Source organism: Maylandia zebra, linkage group LG23 (genome assembly GCF_041146795.1).
Source record: "Maylandia zebra isolate NMK-2024a linkage group LG23, Mzebra_GT3a, whole genome shotgun sequence".
NCBI classification, from domain to species: Eukaryota; Metazoa; Chordata; class Actinopteri; order Cichliformes; family Cichlidae; genus Maylandia; species Maylandia zebra.
Window position 1 is genome coordinate 4,800,334 of NC_135188.1, and position 22,610 is coordinate 4,822,943.

General features: G+C 42.3%; 1 protein-coding gene across 5 annotated transcripts in view; it reads right to left on the reverse strand.

Annotated features, from left to right (window-relative positions):
- The window catches only part of agbl4 (AGBL carboxypeptidase 4), a 350,713-nt gene that overhangs the window by 25,576 nt on the left and 302,527 nt on the right, over positions 1–22,610 (reverse strand). For all 5 annotated transcript variants that reach the window (XM_076879895.1, XM_076879894.1, XM_076879891.1 and 2 more), the window contains 3 exons: positions 11,363–11,452; positions 9,722–9,836; positions 7,564–7,675 (listed from right to left, as the gene is read on the reverse strand). In XM_076879895.1, the coding sequence (XP_076736010.1) occupies positions 7,564–7,675; positions 9,722–9,836; positions 11,363–11,452 (317 nt within the window). The remainder of the gene's footprint in view (positions 1–7,563; positions 7,676–9,721; positions 9,837–11,362; positions 11,453–22,610) is intronic.

The following is a 22,610-nucleotide window of genomic DNA, read 5'->3' on the forward strand; positions in this document are numbered from 1 at the left end:
GAAGAAGTAGGGCATTAGGGAGGATTTCAAGGTGCAAAATCAATCTGGATGCTGTGACAGGACCTAATACGTTTGTTTCGGGGAGAAAATTAATTTTCTAATATTAAAAAGGTCAAAAATAAGCCAAAGCAACAATGACCTCTTTGTCATCCTTAACAAATTATCCAAAATGGCAACGTCAGATTGGTGGGGATACATCGGCCAGTGATGAATGCTTCTGGTAATCAGCCAATCAAAAAGAATTCTTCTCCTGCTTTTGATAAATGAGCTGGAAAAGCAACGCTTTAGGAAGGAGATGGGTCCATTTGTTTCTTTGGTCTCTTCTCTTCCCCCCCCTCCCTCTCCATTTCTCTATTTTCAAAACAAACAACAGGGTAGCTTGGGAACAGATTATAGCTCCTTGCATCACTGACTCTTTCAGCCATTTTCCCTGCTGACCAATGTTCAGCTGCAGATGGTAAATGATGGAATTTTCTGAAACAGTCTGAGCAAATATGCCTTGAGATGGATGGAGGGAAAGTTTACAAGCAGCTTATAAGCAAATGCTTAGGTCTCATTCGCACATGGGCTTTACTCGATTACATTTACTACGTCAAAAAACACAAAACACACATGCACAGATGCATATGAACAATTACGACTGGAAGCAGTGATGTATCACCAGCTCATCATCTGCTCCTGTGGCTTTAATAGGAACAAACCCTTACACTATTATAAGAATACAAAATGAGCATCTTAATGTGGTCCTACACATTCTGCACCCACGAGTATGCGAGGGTTTGCTTGTGTTTGAGCGATGCAAATTTTATCACCAGAGGGTGAACCCGAGGCTCCTGGCACCCCACCACACTACAGTCCTCCACCTATGTACGCACGTTTCAAGCTGATGCCAAGTGAACTTTGAAAAAATAAAAATAAAACAGGTCTCACTCCACCCTTTGCCCAGAGTAGGTAAAGGGTGGAGTGCCCACTCCGGGTCAGGGACGAGACCCTGCCCCAAGTGGAGGAGTTTAAGTATCTCGGGGTCTTGTTCACGAGTGATGGGAGAAGGGAGCGAGAGATCAACAGACGGATTGGTGCAGCGGCTGCAGTGATGTGGACGCTGTACCGGTCTACTGGTCGATCTACACCCCTACCCTCACCTATGGTTACAAGCTGTGGGTAGTGACCGAAATAACGAGATCATAAATACAGGCGGTGGAAATGGGTTTCCTCTGAAGGGTGGCTGGCCTCTCCCTTAGAGATAGGGTGAGAAGTTCGGCCATTCGGGAGGGGCTCAGAGTAGAGCCGCTGCTCCTCCACATCGAAAGGAGCCAGTTGAGGTGGTTCGAGCATCTGACAAGGATGCCTCCTGGGTGCCTCCTGGGCGACGTTTTCTGGGCATGTCCAACCGGGAGGAGGCCCCGGGGCAGACCCAGGAAACGCTGGAGAGATTACATCTCTCGGCTGGCCTGGGAACGCCTTGGTGTTTCCCCGGATAAGCTGGATAGGTGGCTGGGGGGAGGGAGGTCTGGGCTTCTCTGCTTGGGCTGCTGCCCCCACGACCCGGCCCCGGATAAGCGGAAGAAAATGGATGGATGGATGGAAAATAAAACAGGCAATTGAGTACACTCTCCGCGTCTAAGTAGGGACCTCTTTCCTGCTACCTTATAAATATTAACCACACAAACTCCTAAAACAAATGGGAGTCTTTGACTGATTAATTGGCAACAATATTCCCTGTGCTACAATAAAGGGCACTTCCCAAAGACACGGCGAGCACACAAAAGATCCACACTGTCTCCACTGCACTGTGTGAAACTCCATCATTATGCCCAGCGAGACAGTTTGAAATTAGCAAAGCAGCATAAACAAGAGCACAGCGGTGATGACAGTGAAGGACGACGTGCACTTTTTGGAGTGATTATGATCGACGTTTATTGTTGGCTTAAATTTACTGATGTAAGGTTTGAGTTTTACCCCAGTAACAACCAGTCAGGTACATCCAGCTTGTGAGACCTCATCCCTTTGATTTTACTTCAGGAATCTGGTGAGACTTATTTTGATTCAATCATGTAAAGTGCGCCAAAGAAGTGCAGGTGTCTGATTCTCAGTGTGATCAGTAGTGACATTTAAAATCTCAGGCAGTAATTTAAATCAATACTGAACTAAAAAAAAAAAAACAACAACAACCAAACCAAAAAAAAAACAAAAAACTGAGCAAAGCCTTTGAGAACCTTTGGGCAGAAAGCTAAACTATCTTATTACAATCCTCTACAATGGAGAGAGAGATTGGTTTCTAATTAATCACCTGTCAACAAATTAACTGAAAATAATGTGTCACATTTTTATTGCCAATGTGTGAATAGAGCCTCAGTGTGCAACGCTAGCTTCTAATATCAACAAGCAACTGGCTCCTTACAGAAAGGTTACATTTTATCTACTTAAGCCAATTGAGCACGCAAATAGCGCTGGAAAAATACCTCAAATCTTGAATATAGTTCACACTCTTACACTGTTTGATATAATATACAGAGTAACATTAGTCACGTGCAGGGTCGAGATGTTGCCTACATTTCTTGGTCACAAATGGCTCAGTCACACTAGAGCGAAAATTAAACAGCAACCTCCTTGAAACAACGAAAAATCAGTGGTTGCTAATACCTGTTGCTAACAGCTGCAGTAAACAACCGGTCGCCCAGAGGTTGACTGTGCAACACCCTTAACATGGAGGCAACCACATTACTCGTTATGCGATTGCACAAGTCGCCTGGTGCAAGGCAACCTGTCTCCAAATAACTGTGGTCTGACTGGGACTGTCTGCAGTCACTCTCAGACAGATTAGTGAACGTTTTCAAATAATAACCATCTCGTTTATAACAGTTAATTTGAGTCAGTCGTGTGTAATGTGTGTTTTTGCAATAGGGAAGTCAGCTCTCCTTATATTCCTATATGAAGCCGAGGTTGGTGAGTATGCATGTCATTTTGCAGCTAAATTGCCATCCTTCAGCAACTCTGCCTGTATTTTGGGAAGATATTTCTGTTCTTGACAAAAGTTCATCACTGGGGTATTGCAAAAAAAATGCATAAAAATTGTCAACTTGATCCCATTTAATTGCAAAGTGATAGCAGACTCCATCCCCAAATGTTTGCAGCAGATGGCCCCGCCCCTTCCTGAGCCTGGTTCTGCTGGAGGTTTCTTCCTGTTAAAAGGGAGTTTTTCCTTCCCACTGTCGCCAAAGTGCTTGCTCATAAGGGGTCATATGATTGTTGGGTTTTTCTCTGTATCTATTGTTGTACGATCTACTGTACAATATAAAGCACCCTGAGGCAACTGTTGTTGTGATTTGGCGCTATATAAATAAAATTGAATGAATTGAATCTTTTACTGCATGCTACTGTAATTGTCTTTAAGTGATAAGTGACTGCGAGCAATCGCAGACCTGGTCCCCGTCTTCGAAGCAGCTTCAAATTGTGTTGGTGCTGCTGTCTCCAAGCACTGTTTTCTGTGACTGGAGCATAGTAAAAATGATGTCAGTAAACACACATCTCCTGGAGATCATACAGAAAAAATCGGCTGACAACCATTAGTTGTTTTTTAAATGCTGAGGAATTACAAACTGGGGTAAACAGTGTATTTGTTTATGTTTGATGAATAGATTATTTTAAAATGAAACATTCACTGCTTCGCTATATCTGCAAACACCTGTACACTTTGATTTAGTTTCCTCCACAGGAGGAATATTTAATCATCATTTTTATGCGGGCACTATTTCTTTGGGTGCAATTAATTTATTTCCCTCCCGCCAAACTGTTGCTGTTCAGTTTTTCTGCATTTATAGATCAATAAAAACAGTTACCAGAAACTGTGAGCTGGTTGATGGGACCTAAGTCTCTGATTTTCAAAACATCAGTTCTTGTTTAGGTCAGATTCTGCATAAACACGGGTGCGCTCCGAAAAGTGTTGAATTTCTCCATAAATATTAGTCAAATAAAAGTTTTCAGCCATCAGTGGTAATGCAGTGTAGATTGCTTCTGCTACAAGCTTTGATTTTAAATGGCACTTGTCTGGAAAGCTCCTTACAGTTATTGAAGTCATTGCCTGAACAGAACAAGGAAGTTATTTTACCAACAGAAAGCGAGTGTTGCTGCATTCACAATGACTGGGAATCACTTTGGAGTGACTAAGGTATGCGTCTCAAGAACGGTAGATGGAGTTTGAAGCTGAATGCTGGTAGGCTCCTTTGTGACTTTGAATTATGATGCCTTATGCATAGAAATGTGGGTGTTTAAAGAAGTAAAGAAGTCGTGGTGACACGGCCTTGGGGTCAGATTTATGTTCATAATGGCTCACAGCAACTTCAACCTGAGATGAGATAGAACTGTTAACTTGTTACACGACATTTCGATCTTCCATCGCAACATTTATTGGCTAATCGTTACTTTTTATGTCATGATGCTCATTTAAATGCATAAACTGTTTATGATAAACTACGCCCTGAAGTGGTGACTTATTGCCGCTGGCATATCTGGATTTGATCTTGAAATCCAGGTTTGAGACACATATTGGACTTTTGAATATAAGAAGAGGTCAACAAATTATCTACATGATGTTAGAGCTGTATTAGCAAACCACCCAAATTAGGCAAAATGCAAACAGAGATGTACACACAGAAAAAACAAAACAAAAGTCGACTTACATGTATCTGCTGCCATTTCAAAAGAAAAAAAAGAGAAAAAAGTCTGTCTAAAAAAACATCTTAGGGAATGTAAGTTCTGTAAGTAAGTCATCGTGTCAAGTATTTCGTTTGGGCCTGGGTTTGACTGCACCGTTGCAACACCTTCATTAGTTGCTTTTTTAGCCATTCTGTTGTAGATCTGCTGCTGTGTTTGGGAACTTTTTCATATTGCATGGCAGCATACATCTGACACTGAATGCCAGATGCACATTTGACTTGAATATTTTGGTATAGAGAGGTGTTCACGGCTGACTCTATGTCTTTAAGATGCCTGGGTCCACCATTCCTCCACCACCGTGCTTGACAGCTGGTATTAGGTGTTCGTGCTGACATGCTGTGTTTGCTTTTTGCTCTTAATCGCTGTGCATTATCTCCAAATATCTACAGTTTGGTCAGGTCCATACGAAGGAGTTCTTGTGATTTGTTCAGATGCAACTTTCTAAAGCTAAGCTGCACATGGTTTTTTTTTTTTGTTGTTTTTTAAGAGCTTTTTCCTGGCAATCTTTCTAAACATTAAAACTTAACATTTAACATGCTAACTGAAGCCTGAAGCCTGTAGAGTCTGATATAGCTTTACTGTGATGTCTAGTCCTGGGTTTATGTTAACACACACTTGAATACTCCAGACCTGCAAACTGCTAAAACTCCTGGTTTTATCGCGGTGCTTACACTCTCTGCTGATCACTTAATCAAGAGCATTAGCAGCGCTTGGTTGCGCCTTACCTCAAGTCCTATGGTAATGGAATACTTCTTTTTCATAGGGCTCACTATATGTTCTCATGTCATGTCAAAAGTTGAAGCTGCAATTCCAGCAAACCTAAGTTCTTTGAATTTTGATGTTGGAGTTTGTTGTTATGAGTTGGAAAACTCGTTACCATTTAAAAGGTCATCTGTAGCCAGCAGACACTGTTAACATTACTGCAATTGCCCTGTGAAGGCATCATTATGAAAACCTGCACTCTTAACACCTTTTTAGACAGCTAACATGAAGCAGCGACATTAAAATGGCAAACCGGGGCTGCTGTTCAAACTGTTTTTAGTTTACTTGCTGTGACTCTGCAGTCCCTGAAAGCTGCCACCCACCTGTTTGACTGACGTGCTGAATTTGGGGGAACTGTACTGCAGTGCCTAATGTGCCAGTTGGATATTTTAAAGCTATACGATGATGAATATTCTACAGAACGGGCGAGCGTGGGTCAGGATATTTATGTTTAATTTATACTTTACAGCAAGCAAAGATTGTGTAATGTTAAGAGGGGCAATCAGTTATATTTTAGCGATTGCTCCTTTAGCGGCGGCTCAAACAGTCACTGATTAATTCAACAGTCTCTCAACTGCTTCCTTAATATGGTTTAAGTGTTATCAATGCTTAATTGTTTGGTAGTGTTATGAATAATCCAGATTCCCAGGTCTTCAAGCTTATTCTAGCTTTTGTATTTTAAACAAATAGCCACGCAGAGTTACCAGCTAGTAAATGGACCACATACAGTATGCTAGCTTAGCCCAACTGTTCTGCTGTGGCTGCTGCTGCTCTCCTGTTAATGGAGTCCTCCAGCAGAGCCCTCCAACCATGGTAGCCTCATTAGACTCTATGCCCGCTAAGTGAGACGAGCATGAATGGAGGGCAGCAGCACAGGGCCTCCTGGCTGCAGAGTTGGCATCGAAACTGGCATCTGGGAGCCCCAGACATGAGTAGTGTGTCTGATGGGATTAACTGGCTGTGGCGAAAGAGAGACAGAACAGGAGAGGTTGCCCAAGCTTCCAAATTAACTCTGCAAGACTGAAGGCAATCATCGGGGAGAAGGGGGCTACAGCACGACAAGTGCTGGTGGATGGTTATCAATAGAAAAGGAGAAGGAATTCAAGTCTTCTGACCCGCAGGAGTGGACTCGGGAAACATATGGTCTAATTCTGTGATATCGACTGGGCTCTTCATTTACCCAGCAGTACTGCTACAATTAGCATATTTTATTGTAAAACAATCTTCCATTAATTGTATCTGCTTGAGAATGAATGTGTGCAAATGTGCTGAAAAAGACTCGGTATAGTATCTTTTTAAAAACGAAATGCATCTGACAGAGAATAAGAACGCGCGTTTCAGGATGAAAACACATTACATTCACTCATCCATGTTTCTAAGCAGTGCTGCAGTTTTGTGGCTGTTTGTTTGTGTACATTCTGTGTCTGTTTGCTCAGGCGAGTATGTGTGAGTATGTGTGTGAGTGTGTGTGAATGACAGGCATGAGTGGATCACCCTGCCATGACAGAGTCTATCGATCAGCGTGTCAGCGTCGAGGGAAAAGGTTAATCTGCCCGATGCCAGCCCCGCGCCTCACCCCATCTCTGGCCTGCCCTGCATCCCGCCCCAGCCTGCTCCCTCTCTTATCAGGATTAGAGGAGTGTACAAAAGGGCAGAGTATTCCCAGGACACACGCTGACCTTCAGTAATCCCACCAACCTGCCGCTCTGCTTATAATTAACATCAGGAACAAAGATGAAAAATCCCTAGCCTCCCTGTGTAGCGTTCCTCCAACTGAAAGTCTCAAAGTAGAGAAGGAAAAAGTTACAGTAGATTTAAAGACTGAAAGCACACAGTCTTGCTTCAGTAATATGTTTTGAATGGCCAGGAGAGCCTAGCTGACATTCTAGAGGTGCTGACTGGCCTCCTCATGCTCCCCAGCGCACACACCCTAAACACAGACTGGAGAAACATGCTGAACCAAGCAGGGAGAAAGAAAACTGTTCTTGGGCTCAGTAGACGCTACTGTGGAGAAGGAATGTTGAGCACATAACAGAGGACTGTGTCTGTTCGCGTGCATGTGTGTGTGTGTGAGAACACACTCACCGGGTCTTGGTTCATCTGCACTATGAGTTGTTTCACAGCGTGCAGTGTGGGGTGGGCCCACGGAGAGGGATCCTGCCAGTGTCGATTCAGGTCGAAGCCCATCAGAGAACACCTGTACACACAAGCATGCGCGTGCACGCACACACACACACACACACACACACACACACACACACACACACAGATAATGGAAAATCAAATGCGGTTTGCCTTACAAATGACTAAAGGCACCTTGTGGCCACAAACGGTGCAAAGTTGCACTTGCTCAAAGGTTAAGTTTAAAAGTGACCTCTTGTCTTTTTTATACAGTTCTTCACTAATTAAAAGATGGTTTTAGTATCACATGCTGAGACTGCCGCGTTATAAGAATGATATAAAAAAAAAAATGCATCCCTGTGCCTGAAATCACTTCCTTACTTAAATGACTGAGTAATTTCTTTAAAACATTCAGGATATCAGGTTTGTAAATTGTCATCTTTTTTCTTTTTTTCAGCACTTTTGTTTCTTTGTAAAAAGCTCCAAATATACAAACACGGAATAAAAGATGGAAGCAGCATCAGTGTAAATTGTAAAATGTGTAAACATGCATTCTTTTTAATGGACAGCAGGGGGCGACTTCACTGTTTGCAAATAGGTTTTGACTGTACACAAAACAGCCCTCGACTCCTTGCCTCTGTGACCTCAGTAAATACATTTCTGATGACTTTAAGGGCTTTTTCACTTTTTACTGAATAAAACTATTAAAGTTATAAAGGAGGATCGTAAAGTGCATTCTCTAACTAACTATTTATCAGTCACAATTCATTAGCCAATCAGCTTGTGGTGTCCTCGGTTTCACTGTATGGTTGCAAAACACCAACGCTCAGCTTGAGGGCTCTGTAACCAGTGGGTGGCGTCACGATGGCTATCTTTCTACTACGAGTATACTAGCATTTATTGCACACTCGAAATTCAAATCCTCTAATAAAAGGGCAGCTGCTAAATATGATGCCCTACATAGTAAACTGAGATTGATTCAGGACAGAAAAATGTAGGCCACAAATTCTTACTCGATTCAGCTCGGCAAGTGTTTGAAGAGAGGAAAAAAATCCTTGCAACAAATACACATGATGCATTATTGGTAAGAAACAGTAGACGCATTAGAAGCAGACTGGGAATGAGGGAAGTGCCTGAACTTGTAATCAAAGTCCGGCTGACCGGCAGCTGAACCACGGATGATGTGGCACGTGCCCCAAACATTAGGCTGCTGTGGCGCCCAACCTTATAGTGTTACCAGGAGTGTCAAATTGCCATAATGGGATGCTTACATCTAAATATGCGCCCTAATCTGCTGTGCTTTGTGACATGTCGATCTTTGACATTTGCTAAAGCCAGTGATAATGACACAGGAGTTACTGATACTGCAGGGCAACTAAGCAACGCAGCCAGCCATGAACAAAATACTCATCCCAGGTTAACTGCAATTGATTATTTGCTCTGCATGTATCCATTTCAGTCTGCTCTCCACTGTGTCCTGCTGAGGTAGCTGTGTGGTTTCTGTGTATGCGTTCTGTGTGTCTGTGTCCACGGATGAGGACTATAACTATTCACCTACTGTCAATATTCTGGTTATCACCACTCAGTGCAAAAACAAGCCAATGACAATAGCCTGAACCATCACCAGTCGCACTGAATGGTATTACTGAGATTGTCACTGTGGGAAGCAACTAAAGAATCCCTGCACATGTATTTTGGGGACAGGGGCAAGGCACCACCACTAGATGGCGTTCACAAACACAGTGGGAGTGTGTTGCATATCTTGGTGAGCATTAGTATTCTGAGGGCTGAGCCTATTAAGTAAAAGGCAATTATGAAGAAGGGAATGAGAGGAGAGGAAAACAGAGGAGAGGAGGATGCCCACAGAGCTGCAGCAGCAGTGTTAAAGACAGAGTGGAGGAGAGGATGGACAGAGAGACTGGCAAAGAGAACAGCCCTACAGCCAAATACTATCTTCTAACAAATGCACTGCTGTGAGCTATATGAATTCATTAAGCTCTCTAAAGGTGGAGTTAAGAGGATATAACCCCACAGAGTGTGATACAAAACCATGTAATGTGTGAGTTCTACTTAGTGTAGGGACGGTTTAAAATTAAGAATTAAAACATGCACATTTGTGTACCTGTAATTGCCCAGGTAGACTCCGTCGGGATTTAGCATGGGGACTATCTTGAAGATCACATGATCTCTCAGGATCTGAGCAACAGGGTGGTGGCTCACCAGGAAGTCAATCACACCTATGAAACACAGGCACACACACGGAGGAAAATAGACTTGAAAAGAAAACCAAAGGCAGGCTGGCAGTTAATTGAGTTTTGAGAAACAAAAGGAGAAGGAAGGACAGCGAGGGGCATCATCAGAATCGAGGGAGGAATAGGAGACGTCAAGCCTAAATCGATACAAATGGAATGGAGCTGACGGCGCTGGAAAAACAGACACACGGCGGACTAAAAGCCAGCTCATCTGATCCATGATAATGCATATGCACACTGAGATAGATAGATAGATAGATAGATAGATAGATAGATAGATAGATAGATAGATAGATAGATAGATAGATAGATAGATAGATAGATAGATAGATAGATAGATAGATAGATAGATAGATAGATAGAGCACACTTTACCTTTCCTTTTCAGTCCCATTACCTATAAACAAAGGAACCCAGCAGGAGCTAACCTGACCACTCTGAGCCGATGGAAAGGAGCAACAGAGCCATTAAATCTTGCTAAAAGACAATTTCCCAAAGGTTCCTAGTTTTTCAAGATGCTTTATTAGTTTTGAGTTACCAGAGCTCAGGAGCAAAGACACCACAACACCACTGTATTTCAGGACTATAGTTCGAGTTGTTATAGAGAAATATAGGCTCAGGTATCTCTTCTGTTAAGTTTCAAGCATATTATACTCAGGTGCAAGGTCAGAATTATAATTCCTTTGTAAGTGTGAAAGGACTGACTGCTCATCCCTTTTCATTACATATAGTTTCCAGACAATATCAGAGATGTGTTATTACTGATCACATGTTGAGCTTTTTTTTTAGTACGATGAGCTAGTCTGTTAATTAGTCTGGTTTAATGGTTTGTTTTGCCTCTATCCACAGCACAGGCAGCCTGTGTGCAGTCCAGATCTGTCTGGAAGCATTTAGTGTTTTATGAAATGAAAAATACAACAAGAGGAGCAGACAAGACCATTGAGATGACAACAACAGCATTTCTCATTTCCAACATTTGACATGTTTACGTTGCACCTTTATTTAAATGTTTACATTTTACACTGTGTCTCAACTTTTTTTTGCAAATGTGATTGTGCTACATTTAACATGTTTGGAAAGAATTTTCCAGTTTGAAAAAGGCTAATGAGGTATAATGTAATAATAATGTAATCTCAGCTGGAGATCAGACATTTTGGTACTCTTGATATTTGTTTTTCTGAGGCTTGTGATAATTTGGTAAACGGGCTCTTTAATAGAAATAAAAAGTTTAAAAAAAATTAAACAAACGAAAGATCTTTAAACAAGGATTTTGAGCCGTTACATCATCTGGAGAAACCACGGATTATAAAATAAATCTTCATTTTTTTCATTTCATTTTCAGGGCGTGCAACGATGATTTTGAATTTTTGAAAAAGTGATGTAAAACATGAGTCAACAGTATCAATAAACATCCTGGTTACTAACAGCAAAATGTATACGTACCGCATTGCTGCTGTGCACACAGGTGAGTGGTTCTGCATTTGAATCAATGACCTCCCATTAAAACTTTACCTTGACAAATAAACGAGGCGGGAGACTCTCCGGGGTGAACGCGGGCGGTGAGAAAGACCAGCTTCTTCTCCCGTTCTGCACTCATGTGGTCTAAACAGGGGTAGTGAGAGGAGTTGGCGAGGAGGAGAAGAAAGGTAAAGACAGGGTACCAGAGGGAGAAAGAGGTGGTGCTGTTAATGCATAAAATTCTAGCAGACCTTTAGAGCAACTCCAAAAACGTATTCTCGGACACAAAATAACAATTGAGAGTTGGTATTAAACTTAGATATACATGTAACCCATAAAAGTCCGGTGTGAGAGGTTGGGTCAAAACACAGGCTGACCTCACAGTCTATTTTCAGCCAGATACACATGAATCAATCATCAAACCAACACACGCCACAGAATATTCAATAGATAAGGTGAATTATACATCTATAGGGTCAGGCTCTGCTTGCAACAGGTGTGACCTGATAGAGGTCTTCTTTGAGTTAAGACTTCAGGCTTGCTAAGGAATTCTCTGTGGCTCGACGCTCCACACATACTCCTTGGAGATGTTGTTGCACAGATGTGTTTGACTTTTCTTGAGCTTTTCCGCTTTACTGGTGTATTTTTGCACACACAAGGACCACTAAACCTTTTGAGGTTAAACATCAACATCATATTTCTTCATACCAGTGTGAATGACTATATTCTAATCATCTCAAGCATGATTGCATTACTAATATTGAAAACTAAGCAACATAAAGCTAAATAACATAAAAAAGCCAAACAGGATTTATTCATTCAAACCACAAAGGTTAAAGTTTCGCTGTTTTCTTGGCTCGTGTTTCTCTTCTAATCTGCTGTTGCTAATGGATGAAAGTGATTGCGAGCTTCATTGCGATACACAAACTTAATATCTTATCGATTCTTCCACCTCTTCTGCTGAGCACAGAAAATGCTAATTAGCAACAGGGTATGCACCTTTCCTTCTCTTTAATTCCAATTTAACCTCAGAGCAATGAGTGTGTGCTTCTCTGCGTGTGGGAGCACACGAGTGTCTGTCTGAGGAGTTTGGAGTCGTAAACAAAAAAAGCATTGTTCCATTTAAGCACTCTGCCTCTGATTTTATTTCGCTTTTTCCTCCCTCTGCCCTTCACAGAGACAAATGGCTTTGCCATTCAGGAGTCTCCGCGGAGCGGGGCAGGGCGTTTGTTGTAAATGTGAGTGCTTGCGGTTTCGCTGGCCGCTGGGTGCTCGGTGTCTGTGAAATTCCATCACTTACAAATTCTACTTTGGCCTCGACCCCGGGCCACCGTGTAGGCTCCAGAACCAAGAGCACAGCCATCGCACACACTCAGATACACACACTCACTGTACAGTGCAAAGCTGCAATCAGAAAAGGGAAAAAGGCACACAGCCATTTTCCCTACAGTAAAACCAAGAACCCAGAAAGTTGTGAGCCAAACTGGAGGCAGCTGCCAAGGTCCCGACTGTCTGGGAATTCAACCATCATAGCCATGCTACATTTAGTCTCAGTGCTAGTGTGCCCTTGCTGCTTCATCAAAACAATCTCTTCCAGCAGGCTCCTGGAGCTTACAATGGATGTACTGTTTATCCCACATCGTTCTGTGAGTATCTGTGTGTATGCGTGTGTTTGCTCGTGTGTGTGTGTGAGACTATGTCTCCTCAGGGCTCTCACAAATACTCCCCAAGTAGTTGTTGTGTTTATGTGTCTGTATCTCTGCATTCCTCTGTATCTGACTGTGCGCAGCCAAGCACTGTAGCACAAAATTAAGTCCCACTATTCCATAGGCACACTGACACCCGCAGGGAACCTGGAGGATACAAGCACCACAGCTAGGTTATACATAAAAGGAAATCGGGCCGAGGTGTGTGTCGCACAAAGGTAACACAAAGGTTAGGGTCAAGTTTCGTTTGAGTGTCGAGCATAGTTGTGCAGAAGCGTCTCCTGACCTCAAGGTGTCAGTAGAGATCAGCAGCCGGGTGGCTGTGGAGCGAGACTGGAAGAGCAGCTTGGAAGACACGAGGAAAAGAGAAAGAGAAAGAAAGGTAGCTTTCTCAAGGCGTCACAAATGATCTCATTCGCCTTTCTGGAAAAATCTTTTTGTTTGTCTTTGCTGACAGTTCTCAGGAATCAAAGTACAAACAGAGAACATTCCTCCACCAATGAATGCTTTTCCTCAAGAGTAGGAAACGTCAAACTAGCATCACTCTCACTTCAGTTGTTTGACAAGCCAAAATGGTTTTTTTGAAACTATAGTTTTATTACAAAGCTGATATAAAAGAAATATAAATCATCAAATAATATAGACATGACAAGTTGGAACCAGCAGGTGACATTATATTTTGCCATAACTCATTAACTTAAGGATTAATGAGTGCAAATATCTGTAAAAACTGACAGCTGATTGACCGATTTAGTAAACATTTCATAACTATTCTGGGTTGAATTCAAAATCATGGCCAAAAATGGTGATACTATATAAACACACGGATAGTTTTGTCCTCTGTGTCTCATGTTGGCACTCACAGATCAGCCACATGCAGGGGGGAAAAAAGAGGGGGTTTGCTAATTTGCCAAACCAAAATATACATAGCCATAGCAAATGACCACACAGTGCTGGAAATAAGAAACATAAGCATGTGTTAGGATGAGACGGCTGGTGCGTCTTCAGCATGAGAGATGTTTCCATTATGCATTGGTTAGAAATGAATATGTCGGAGGGTTTGGACAAACCATTAGAGAGGCAAAGTTGAGATGATTTGGACATATGATGAAGGAAGGCATGCAGGGGGTCGGTGTGACGTAAGGAGGATGATTCTGTCCCCTAACAGGAGCAGCCCAAAGAAGAAGAAAAAGTAAACAATTATTTTACATATTTGTAAAATATGAGCCTGCTATTTGTAAAATATGAGCCTGCTTCTGCTGCAGGCATCTTCCTGTTAAAAGGGAGTTTTTCCTTCCCACTGTCGCCAAGTGCTTCTTCATAGTGGTTGGGGTTTCATATCTGCTATATAGCGCCTTGAAGTGACCGTTGCTTTGATTTGGCGCAATATAAATACAACTGAATTGGATTACATCAATTACCTGCAACTAGTTTAACCATAGTTATTTATTTGGCCTTTTTAATGCGTATATTTCTTTATATATAGTATCTATTTAAGTGTATTAAATTTAGTATCATATTGACTCTACTTATTATATAATTGTATTTGTACATCACTGTTGTGATTTATGTGAAGTGCTGTAATTGTGATCTACATATGTTAGCGATCCATCAGGCGCCGTTTTTGTGACGTAAATTCTTCATCCCGCCATGGAGACGTGGTCGAGTGCCTACACGTGAAAGGTTATGTTTCTCAATTACGAATCTCTTTAATTTTAACTTCACGGCTCCACTGGCCTGTCACAACAGCTCAGAACATGACTAAAAAAAATCTAAGAGTTAGGTGAGAACGAGAATGCAGGCGTACGCTACAGTGAGAGGGAGGCGGCTGAGCAGGGGGCGGAGGGGGAGTTGACAATGAGTGAGTGAAGGCAGCGGAGGCAAAATTTATACCCACGCTACCAAATCAAAGAGCTCCCTCAGCATATTTCTCACCTGCCAAAGTCACGAGCCGCACTAACTGCACATTACCGCTCATTCTCTCGCAGCTCGCCAGGAGGAAATAAAAAATTAAAGGATGTCAAACTATGATCAGCTCTGATAAATATGGAAATTACCAGCGAGAAGGAAAGTGCCAGTGAAAAACAACATAAATCTAATGGATTCTGAAGGTCAGCCCTGATTGTGCTGGTCAGCTCTTTCTGTGACAGCAGGCTCGGGAACTTGGGGTTCAGTCTCATAAGTTGTGACGTGATGTAATTAACTGAGATCTTCTTCATCGTTCTTCTTCGGCGGGTACAAAGGAAGCCCCGTCAAGACCTTCTGGAAGACATGGCATATATTTAAATACATTTACCCTTTTTTAAGACTAAATTTGATTCAGGGAGATAGAGGTAGACTTAGCTTGTGCTTTAATATTATTGATGTCCAAACTTTCTGACGTAAAAGGCACTAAACTGTGACTATCCTCACTTTACTGGACCCTAAATAGCATCTTTGGTTTTATATTAAAGCAGATGAAATATGGAATATCTAAACACTTTGGCACACTGCGGGGAGGGATAATGTGCTCCTGCATATACTGCAGCCCTTTTCCATATACACAGTTTTTAAAAAAGCATATTATACACCAAGTCTCCAGACCAAGGCCTCCCTATTTCTCTGCCTCCCCCCCTAACTCTGCTCTGTGGATTTTACACTGTAATAAATTAGCCTCTCTTTGGTGAGATGGCAACAAGACACGCTTGAAGCTCTGCTTGGTGTGTCATGTTGAGGATGGGCGCGAGCTGTAAATTGTCACTGGCGTTGAATTTATACAGAGCCTTGGGATGAGCTGCGGTGCTGTATACTGCCCAGCTGAGTGAGACCCAACAAGCATCAAAGCTTTGTGCTTCTTCACCCCCAGCCCACTCCACCTGCTGACACCACCCCTCTGCCACCTCAAGGACAACCGGAGAGACAGAGAGAGGAAGAAAAAGAAAAAGCGGAGACAGAGAGAGATGGCGGTGTGTGCTGAAGAGCAGAGGGCTCTAAAGTGATAAGAGTTTTATGATGCTGTTTTCTTCCCCAGGAATTGACCAGGTCCGCGACTTAAGTTCTGTGTATGTGCATGTGGGTGTGTTTGCGCCTGTAGGTGCTCGAGAGCCTGTGGCGTGTCTCAGATTTATTCATCTCATATTATTGTGGGGAGGCAGGGGTACCGCCAAGGCCTCCCCACACATTAATAAAGCATCCCCTGTCGCTTCACACACCACACATTACACAGCTAAACTCTCAGAGAGGTGAGAAGGGGTGGGAGAGGGAGCGGAGGAGAGACGCCTAAAGGAGGAAAACAGTATGAACGTTACTAATTGTCATGAAAATAGGAATCCTGGTGTTTTCTCTGAACAGACAAAGAAATGAAATCTACAGAGTGGAGGATATTTACACAGACAGGTGTGAGGACGGAAACACAGAGGACGACTGGAAAGATAAAAGGAGAAAGGACGGTGAGGGGGAGACAGAGAAGCAAACAGACAAGAGGCGAAGAGGAAAACAAAGAGAAGCCAAAAACCAGCAAAACAAACACAAGAAACTTTACTCAGCTACTTTATAATTTGCTTAGCGAGTGAATAAGATCGTTGCATAAGGGCATCGCCTATAAACTGCTGCATAAAAACACACTCGCATTAATTCCTGATTGCCCAAGTTAGTCTACCAGTGTAGCTAGGCTGCAGCGATACGAAGCTATTTGTAATCTGTGAAAGCGCAAACTCCCAAATCCACTCTTACGCTTAATGATGCCACTAAAGAAGAAATCAAAAGCAGGAAAGTTAAAGACAAAAAATATGTCAAAGTCATGCTGCACTCTGACATCTTATGGGAGGGATCCTAAAAACTGTTACAGTGGGATGACTTAATGATCTGTAAACAAAGCCAAAATACATCGTTCTTCACCCTCAGCTCAAGATAACTGCGGTCATAACGATAACAACAACTTGGATATATTCCAAATCACTAAATGTGTCAAAAGTCGCCCGGCAGGTTCTTTGTCGGGGTTCGTCTCTACGGCTTCGTTGGCATTCAGTCCAAGTCTTGTACAGAAGAGCGGATCTGAAATTCTTTCGCACCTGATTCATGTCACAACCGATATGATGGCTCTGAGTCAGAAGCTTGTGAAGAAGTCATAGCAAGAACTGAGTGGCGCAGCATTGAAAAAGTACATAATATCAATGTAACTCTGTTACTGCTTACTAGGTAGGGAGCCCTTCTCAGGGTTCATAATGGTTTGCTTTTCTCCCTCAAGCCTGAGCTGAAAGGGAGAAGCAAAAGCTTAGCTGCCTCCATAAAAGCTCAACTGTCCCACTGTCGTACATGTTATTTTGCTGTGTTATCTGAAAATTTACAATGGTGGGTCAAAAATTTTAATTGCTGCCTTTGGCTTTATTTATTGAGCTCACTGTTCAATTATGGGCTACGTCTTGTAAATTGTATTACTCAACATGACAGCGTAATTGCTGTTTGAAAGCCCTCTGTAAATTGGAGAAAAGTAATTTTGAATTGGACGAGGGGGACAGAAAGACAAAGGCAAGTGAGCCAAAGGTAAAAGGGGACACGAAGACATATGGTATGATAGAGTATGTGCTAGATTAAACCGCCTCTACCTCTGAATTCTCCCTTTACAAACTCATCCTGTCGTCTGCTCGTCTCTGCACTCGTTTCCCTCTCTGTTTCCTTCATCCTCTTGACCACCTTGGGTGTGTGTGAAGCTGACGATCGCAATCAAAAGCAGAGATGCATTGGTCAGAGGTGTGTCTGAATGTGTGTGTGTGCCTTTTACAGAGAGACAGCACGGGCCTCGGGAACGGTCAGTCCGACTGGCATCGCATCCAGACGGGAAAGGGGGAGGGAAAAAGTGAAGGAGAGACAAGAAAATTGGGAGAGTCATAAAAGGGATGAAGGGTGGAGGGAGACAGAGTGGTGGCAGCAGAGGAAACCCTCGAGAAGACAGCATGTAAATATGCCAACGGCGGGCCTCTTAAGTGGAGATGAAGAGGCGGCAGGATAAAAAGCACTGAGCACTGTGTGATTATGGATCAATTTGCCGCAATCAAGCCCCCTTATGGCTGGTCCCTGTGAAATGGAGAGATTTCTGCTCTTCAAGGGCAGTCGTGATGACAGTGGAGGTCACAGACGATGGGAGTGACAGAGTGAGACACGCTGACGGGAGGAGACGAGCGTCGGAGGGGAAACGTGCGGTCCTAAACAAGGTGCTAGCCAGCCATCAGTATTCAAGCCTGAGCTGAAGGGCTTTCTAATTATGTTAACTGAGAGGTGGTGGTGAAATGCAGGCCTTTGGTCATCATTGACCACAGAGCAGAGAGCCACCAGTGCGAGCTCTGGTCACATTCTGCCAACAAATGAGCACTCAAGTGGAAGCTCTATGACTCTTCTATTTTATGCACTGTAAAAATTTCTGGCAGCATTTGGAGGTTTTAACGTGTGTGCCGTGTTGCACTGGAGATTTGATGGCATCTGTTGGCTTGAAATCTATTTGTTTTTTCCAAATTCATGTCCTTTAAAACACAGGACATCCTTATTTTTAAATCCTAGGATAAAACAAACTCAGTTATAGGCCAGAAAGGGTTGAGAAAGCCTTCCTCGCGACCACTGTTTGCTTTCGCCTTGATCTATTTTACTCTTTGTCTGGTCTTCAGGGCCAACAACAGCGTGGTTCTCTCATGCCGTTTAGAAGCAGCCCGTATCTCTTTGCAGTCACATGCGGCTTTATGAAAGCCCCTAAGTGTTGAGCATGGGTGCGATAGGCACTTGTCACAGAGGACAAGACAAAGATCCACTAAGAGAGAGACAAAGAGGGAGCTCTTTCATGTATCAAAAGCAATAGGCCCTTTTGGTGATAGGATATGGCCGTCTGGCGCAAAGTCAGAGGCGGGACTGCTTAGGGTTTAAAGGCACTGGTTGCGGGCCTTTCTGAAACTCTGACTTCTCCTCTCTTGGCTTCAGAAAATGATGACAGGAGGAGAGGAACATAAAAAGGAGGGATGGCTGGTCTGTGCACGGCATGATACAGAATCAGAGGCAGCCAGTAATAGCCTTTTTTGAAGAATGCGCCACTGAACTTTAAGGGCCGTCTTGCTTGAAAGGACAAGTTACAAATAGGAAGAAAGGAGAGGGAGAAATGATTTCCCAGGGATATACCCCCTACTGCGCTGCCCTATCGCTGCACCGCAGTGTAAGAGTGTGTGTGTACTGTACACAACCGTGTATTCGAAGAATGCAACATACGACGTGCAAGCCAACGTGCAATACGTGCAACACATCTCCGCCTGTTTTCGAGCTCTAAAGAGACGACGAGGACAGAGTTTGTTCTTAAATGTCATTCGGGCCACTGTTGCTTTTAAGAGAAACGGTTACTAAAACCGATCCGACAAGCAGAACAGACAGGCAGTCAGATGTACAGACAGGACTGATGTGTAGTTCTTTATTACTCCGTCTCTTCGTACCTATCAATAATTTCTGAGCCACAACAATACAGTCAGGCTGAGGTAAACAACCGTAGTGCATCCCAGCTTTAATAACTACCATAACACCTTCCAGCTATGTCTTTCATTCTTTTTGTCTTTTTCCTTCGCTTTCTTTTAGATTCTGTCTTCTTGTCTCTCATCTTTTTCTCCTCACGTCTCGACAGCAACACAAAGTTACTGTAAATCACTTTCACTCCTCTCCAACTTTGCTTACACACATACGCAGCATGCAAATCACTCGCATTTCTTTTTTGTTTATGGAAGAAATATATGCAGGCTTTGTGTGTGTGTGATCATGTGTGCATTGCGGCCATCAGCTCGGCTTGGCGGCAGCGACAATGTCATTCAGCAGTTTAGTAACAGGCCATTACCTTGTTAATACCAGTCTAATGGGCGGTCTGCTATTTTAAAAGCACAGCCATGTTTGTGCCATTAACAGCCACTTAGTGCTTGTCTCAAATCAACAGGCCATTGGGACACGCAAAAAACAATAACAAAATAACAGAGACAAAGAGATAATATGCCCTTTTTCTTTATTAAAACCATATTCTATCATAATTCGCGTCAACAATTTAAAGGACACAGTTGCAAAGATGAAAGGAAAGAGCACAAAGAGACTCCACTTCATGCAGCAAACGTCTAAGATTAAACCAATTTGTGCATATGATCATAATATTTAGATGCACTTTTATTTTGCTGCTACTGCTGCTCGGTTCTTTTAGGAGGCTAATATTTTAGCATGTTAACGCTGGAATGGTTGTGTTGGAACATGAAAATACACAAACACATAGATTTAAAAGTAGTACCAGCTTGCAGTTAGTCTTTTTAGTACTACCGCTGGGACTCCAAAAGCCAGATATTTGCAAACTGCATTCCATTTGTTCTTTTGCTTGGTTTGCATTTGAAAGTTTAACAAGAGTTTATCTTTCCCCAAATACTTATGTGCCACATTTCTGCTGGTAGCCTGCCAACTTCACTCTGATGATCAGACTGTGAGTGACTGATGCTTGTAAAACAAAGTGTGTCACATGAGAGGTGCTGACAAGTGTGTTTTTGAGCTTTGGACAAGGCCTGCACAAATGTCTCCCTCCCCCCCCACCCTATTCCCAGCCTCTGTGCTAAGCTAATCTCTTTGTAAGGAGATCCTTAGCTATCTGTCTGTAATATTGCAGTAAATGTGCCATCTAACTCACCGAAAAAGTAAATAGGGGTAAGTCTCCCACCCCACCTAATCTATCCCAGAGGTTCACCCTGGACAGGCCGCCAGTCTGTCGCAGGGCTAACACACAGAGGCTGACAACCATCAATCCATTCTCTTTCACTTATCCTTCTCAGGATCGTGGGGGAGCCTATCCCAGCTAGCATAGAGGCGAGAGGTGGGGTACACCCATAGAGAAAAACAAACATTCACATTCAGTTTCGTATCACCAGGTAACCTAACCTTCATGCATGTTTGTGGGCTGTGGAAGGATGTGGGAGCATGCAAACTCTACACAGAAAGGCCCCAGACTGAATTTGAGGTGAGGTGACAGTGCTAAATACTCTACCACCATGCTGTAACCTAAACCTTACCCAAACATGACAGACATGGCCTATAAAAAAATATCATGCCTTTAGTCTGCACCTTTATCCATGTAGATCTGAAGGGGGGACCACAGATGCTGTCTTCAAAATGACTTTGGTGGATCAAAACCACAATAAAATGATGATAAGATAAAGTCAGTCTGCTATCCTTTTGTGACTGAATCAAATTGGCAATTAAATGCGATCTATGATAACTAATTACATTCAAAGTGCAGCGAGAATTGATCTGAAAGTCAAGTTCAGAAATTCCTCCACAAAAAGTGACGCAGTTGCTGCAGGACAGGTTTTAACTGACACAGGTGTTTGGCAGCTTTGCTGTTATATAAGCATGTAACCAGAATACAACCAGTTAGCAACCAGCTGTATTGAGTCCCCTAGTGCAAAGAGACATGTAGCATGAAAGCTACGGTTATTGGTGGAGAAATATGTTCAATGAAAAAAATGTTCTTTTGAACCAACTTTTAAAAAATCAGTCTAATTTGTTACAGCTAAATTTATTATTTTTACTAAGACTACAAGTTTGATTTGACTGAAAATGTAAATTTGTATTTAAAAAAAAATCTTTATTTTTCCAGAATCATGAATGTAAATTGAAACAAACTAACTGCTTTGGTAAAACCTGACTCTAATTTTGTTACATGCAATCTTTTAAGTTCATTCAACTTATACTTTTTAGTCAGTGTAATGAAATACCATTTCTACTTATACGTAATTGAAAATTGGTTTATTATGTCCTCATTCAACTTACTTAATAAAGCTTCACAAAAATCTATGTTATTCCTTAAAATGTAATAAAACAAAAGCTGTGGTTTTACAAAAAAAGCTGATTTCTTGAAGTTAAAATCAACTTGTTAGAAATGAAGATAAATTCTCCTTTGAAGGACTAAATTTTTATGTTATCTTTTTTTTTTTAGCAACACAACAGTTGCGTAGGGCGAAAAGACAAGCAAACAAAAATAAACCAGACAAAATTGAAAAAAAATGATTCCCCATCCCAACCCCCACCAAACCCCTCTTTTTTAACAAAAATATGCCAAATTGAGCAGCTCACCTTTAAATTGGTAATGTAACAGCCTTTAACATGAACAGCATTTCTAACACCGTGTGTTCTCATTGCTTCCTAAATAAAATGAAGATAACACACAGAACCCTTTGAACAATCGAGGGGAAAAAAATCAGATGCTGTGGTTCTAATTTCTCTCAAATCAAATTAAATCTGTTCCATCACAATAACATCTAACAGAAATTCTTTATACTTCTTTCGAGTGTTTCTGATTACAAACAAAAAAATGCAGTGTCCACATGTCTCTCTGGCTAATCCAATGCTTGACACTGAGACTACAGATTCTACGTGTCGTTGTTTTTGTTTCTATCTCCACAAACAGTTTCTGCAGTGCATCAAAGGTGTGTTTAAGAGTATAGATCTGTCTGGAACTGTTCAGCGTATGTTCACTGCTGAAGTGAGGTAATGGGGGGACACAGGAATGTGAGTCACATGACACAATCACCTTTGACTTAAAGATATTTACTTAAGGGCAAACTGTTTCT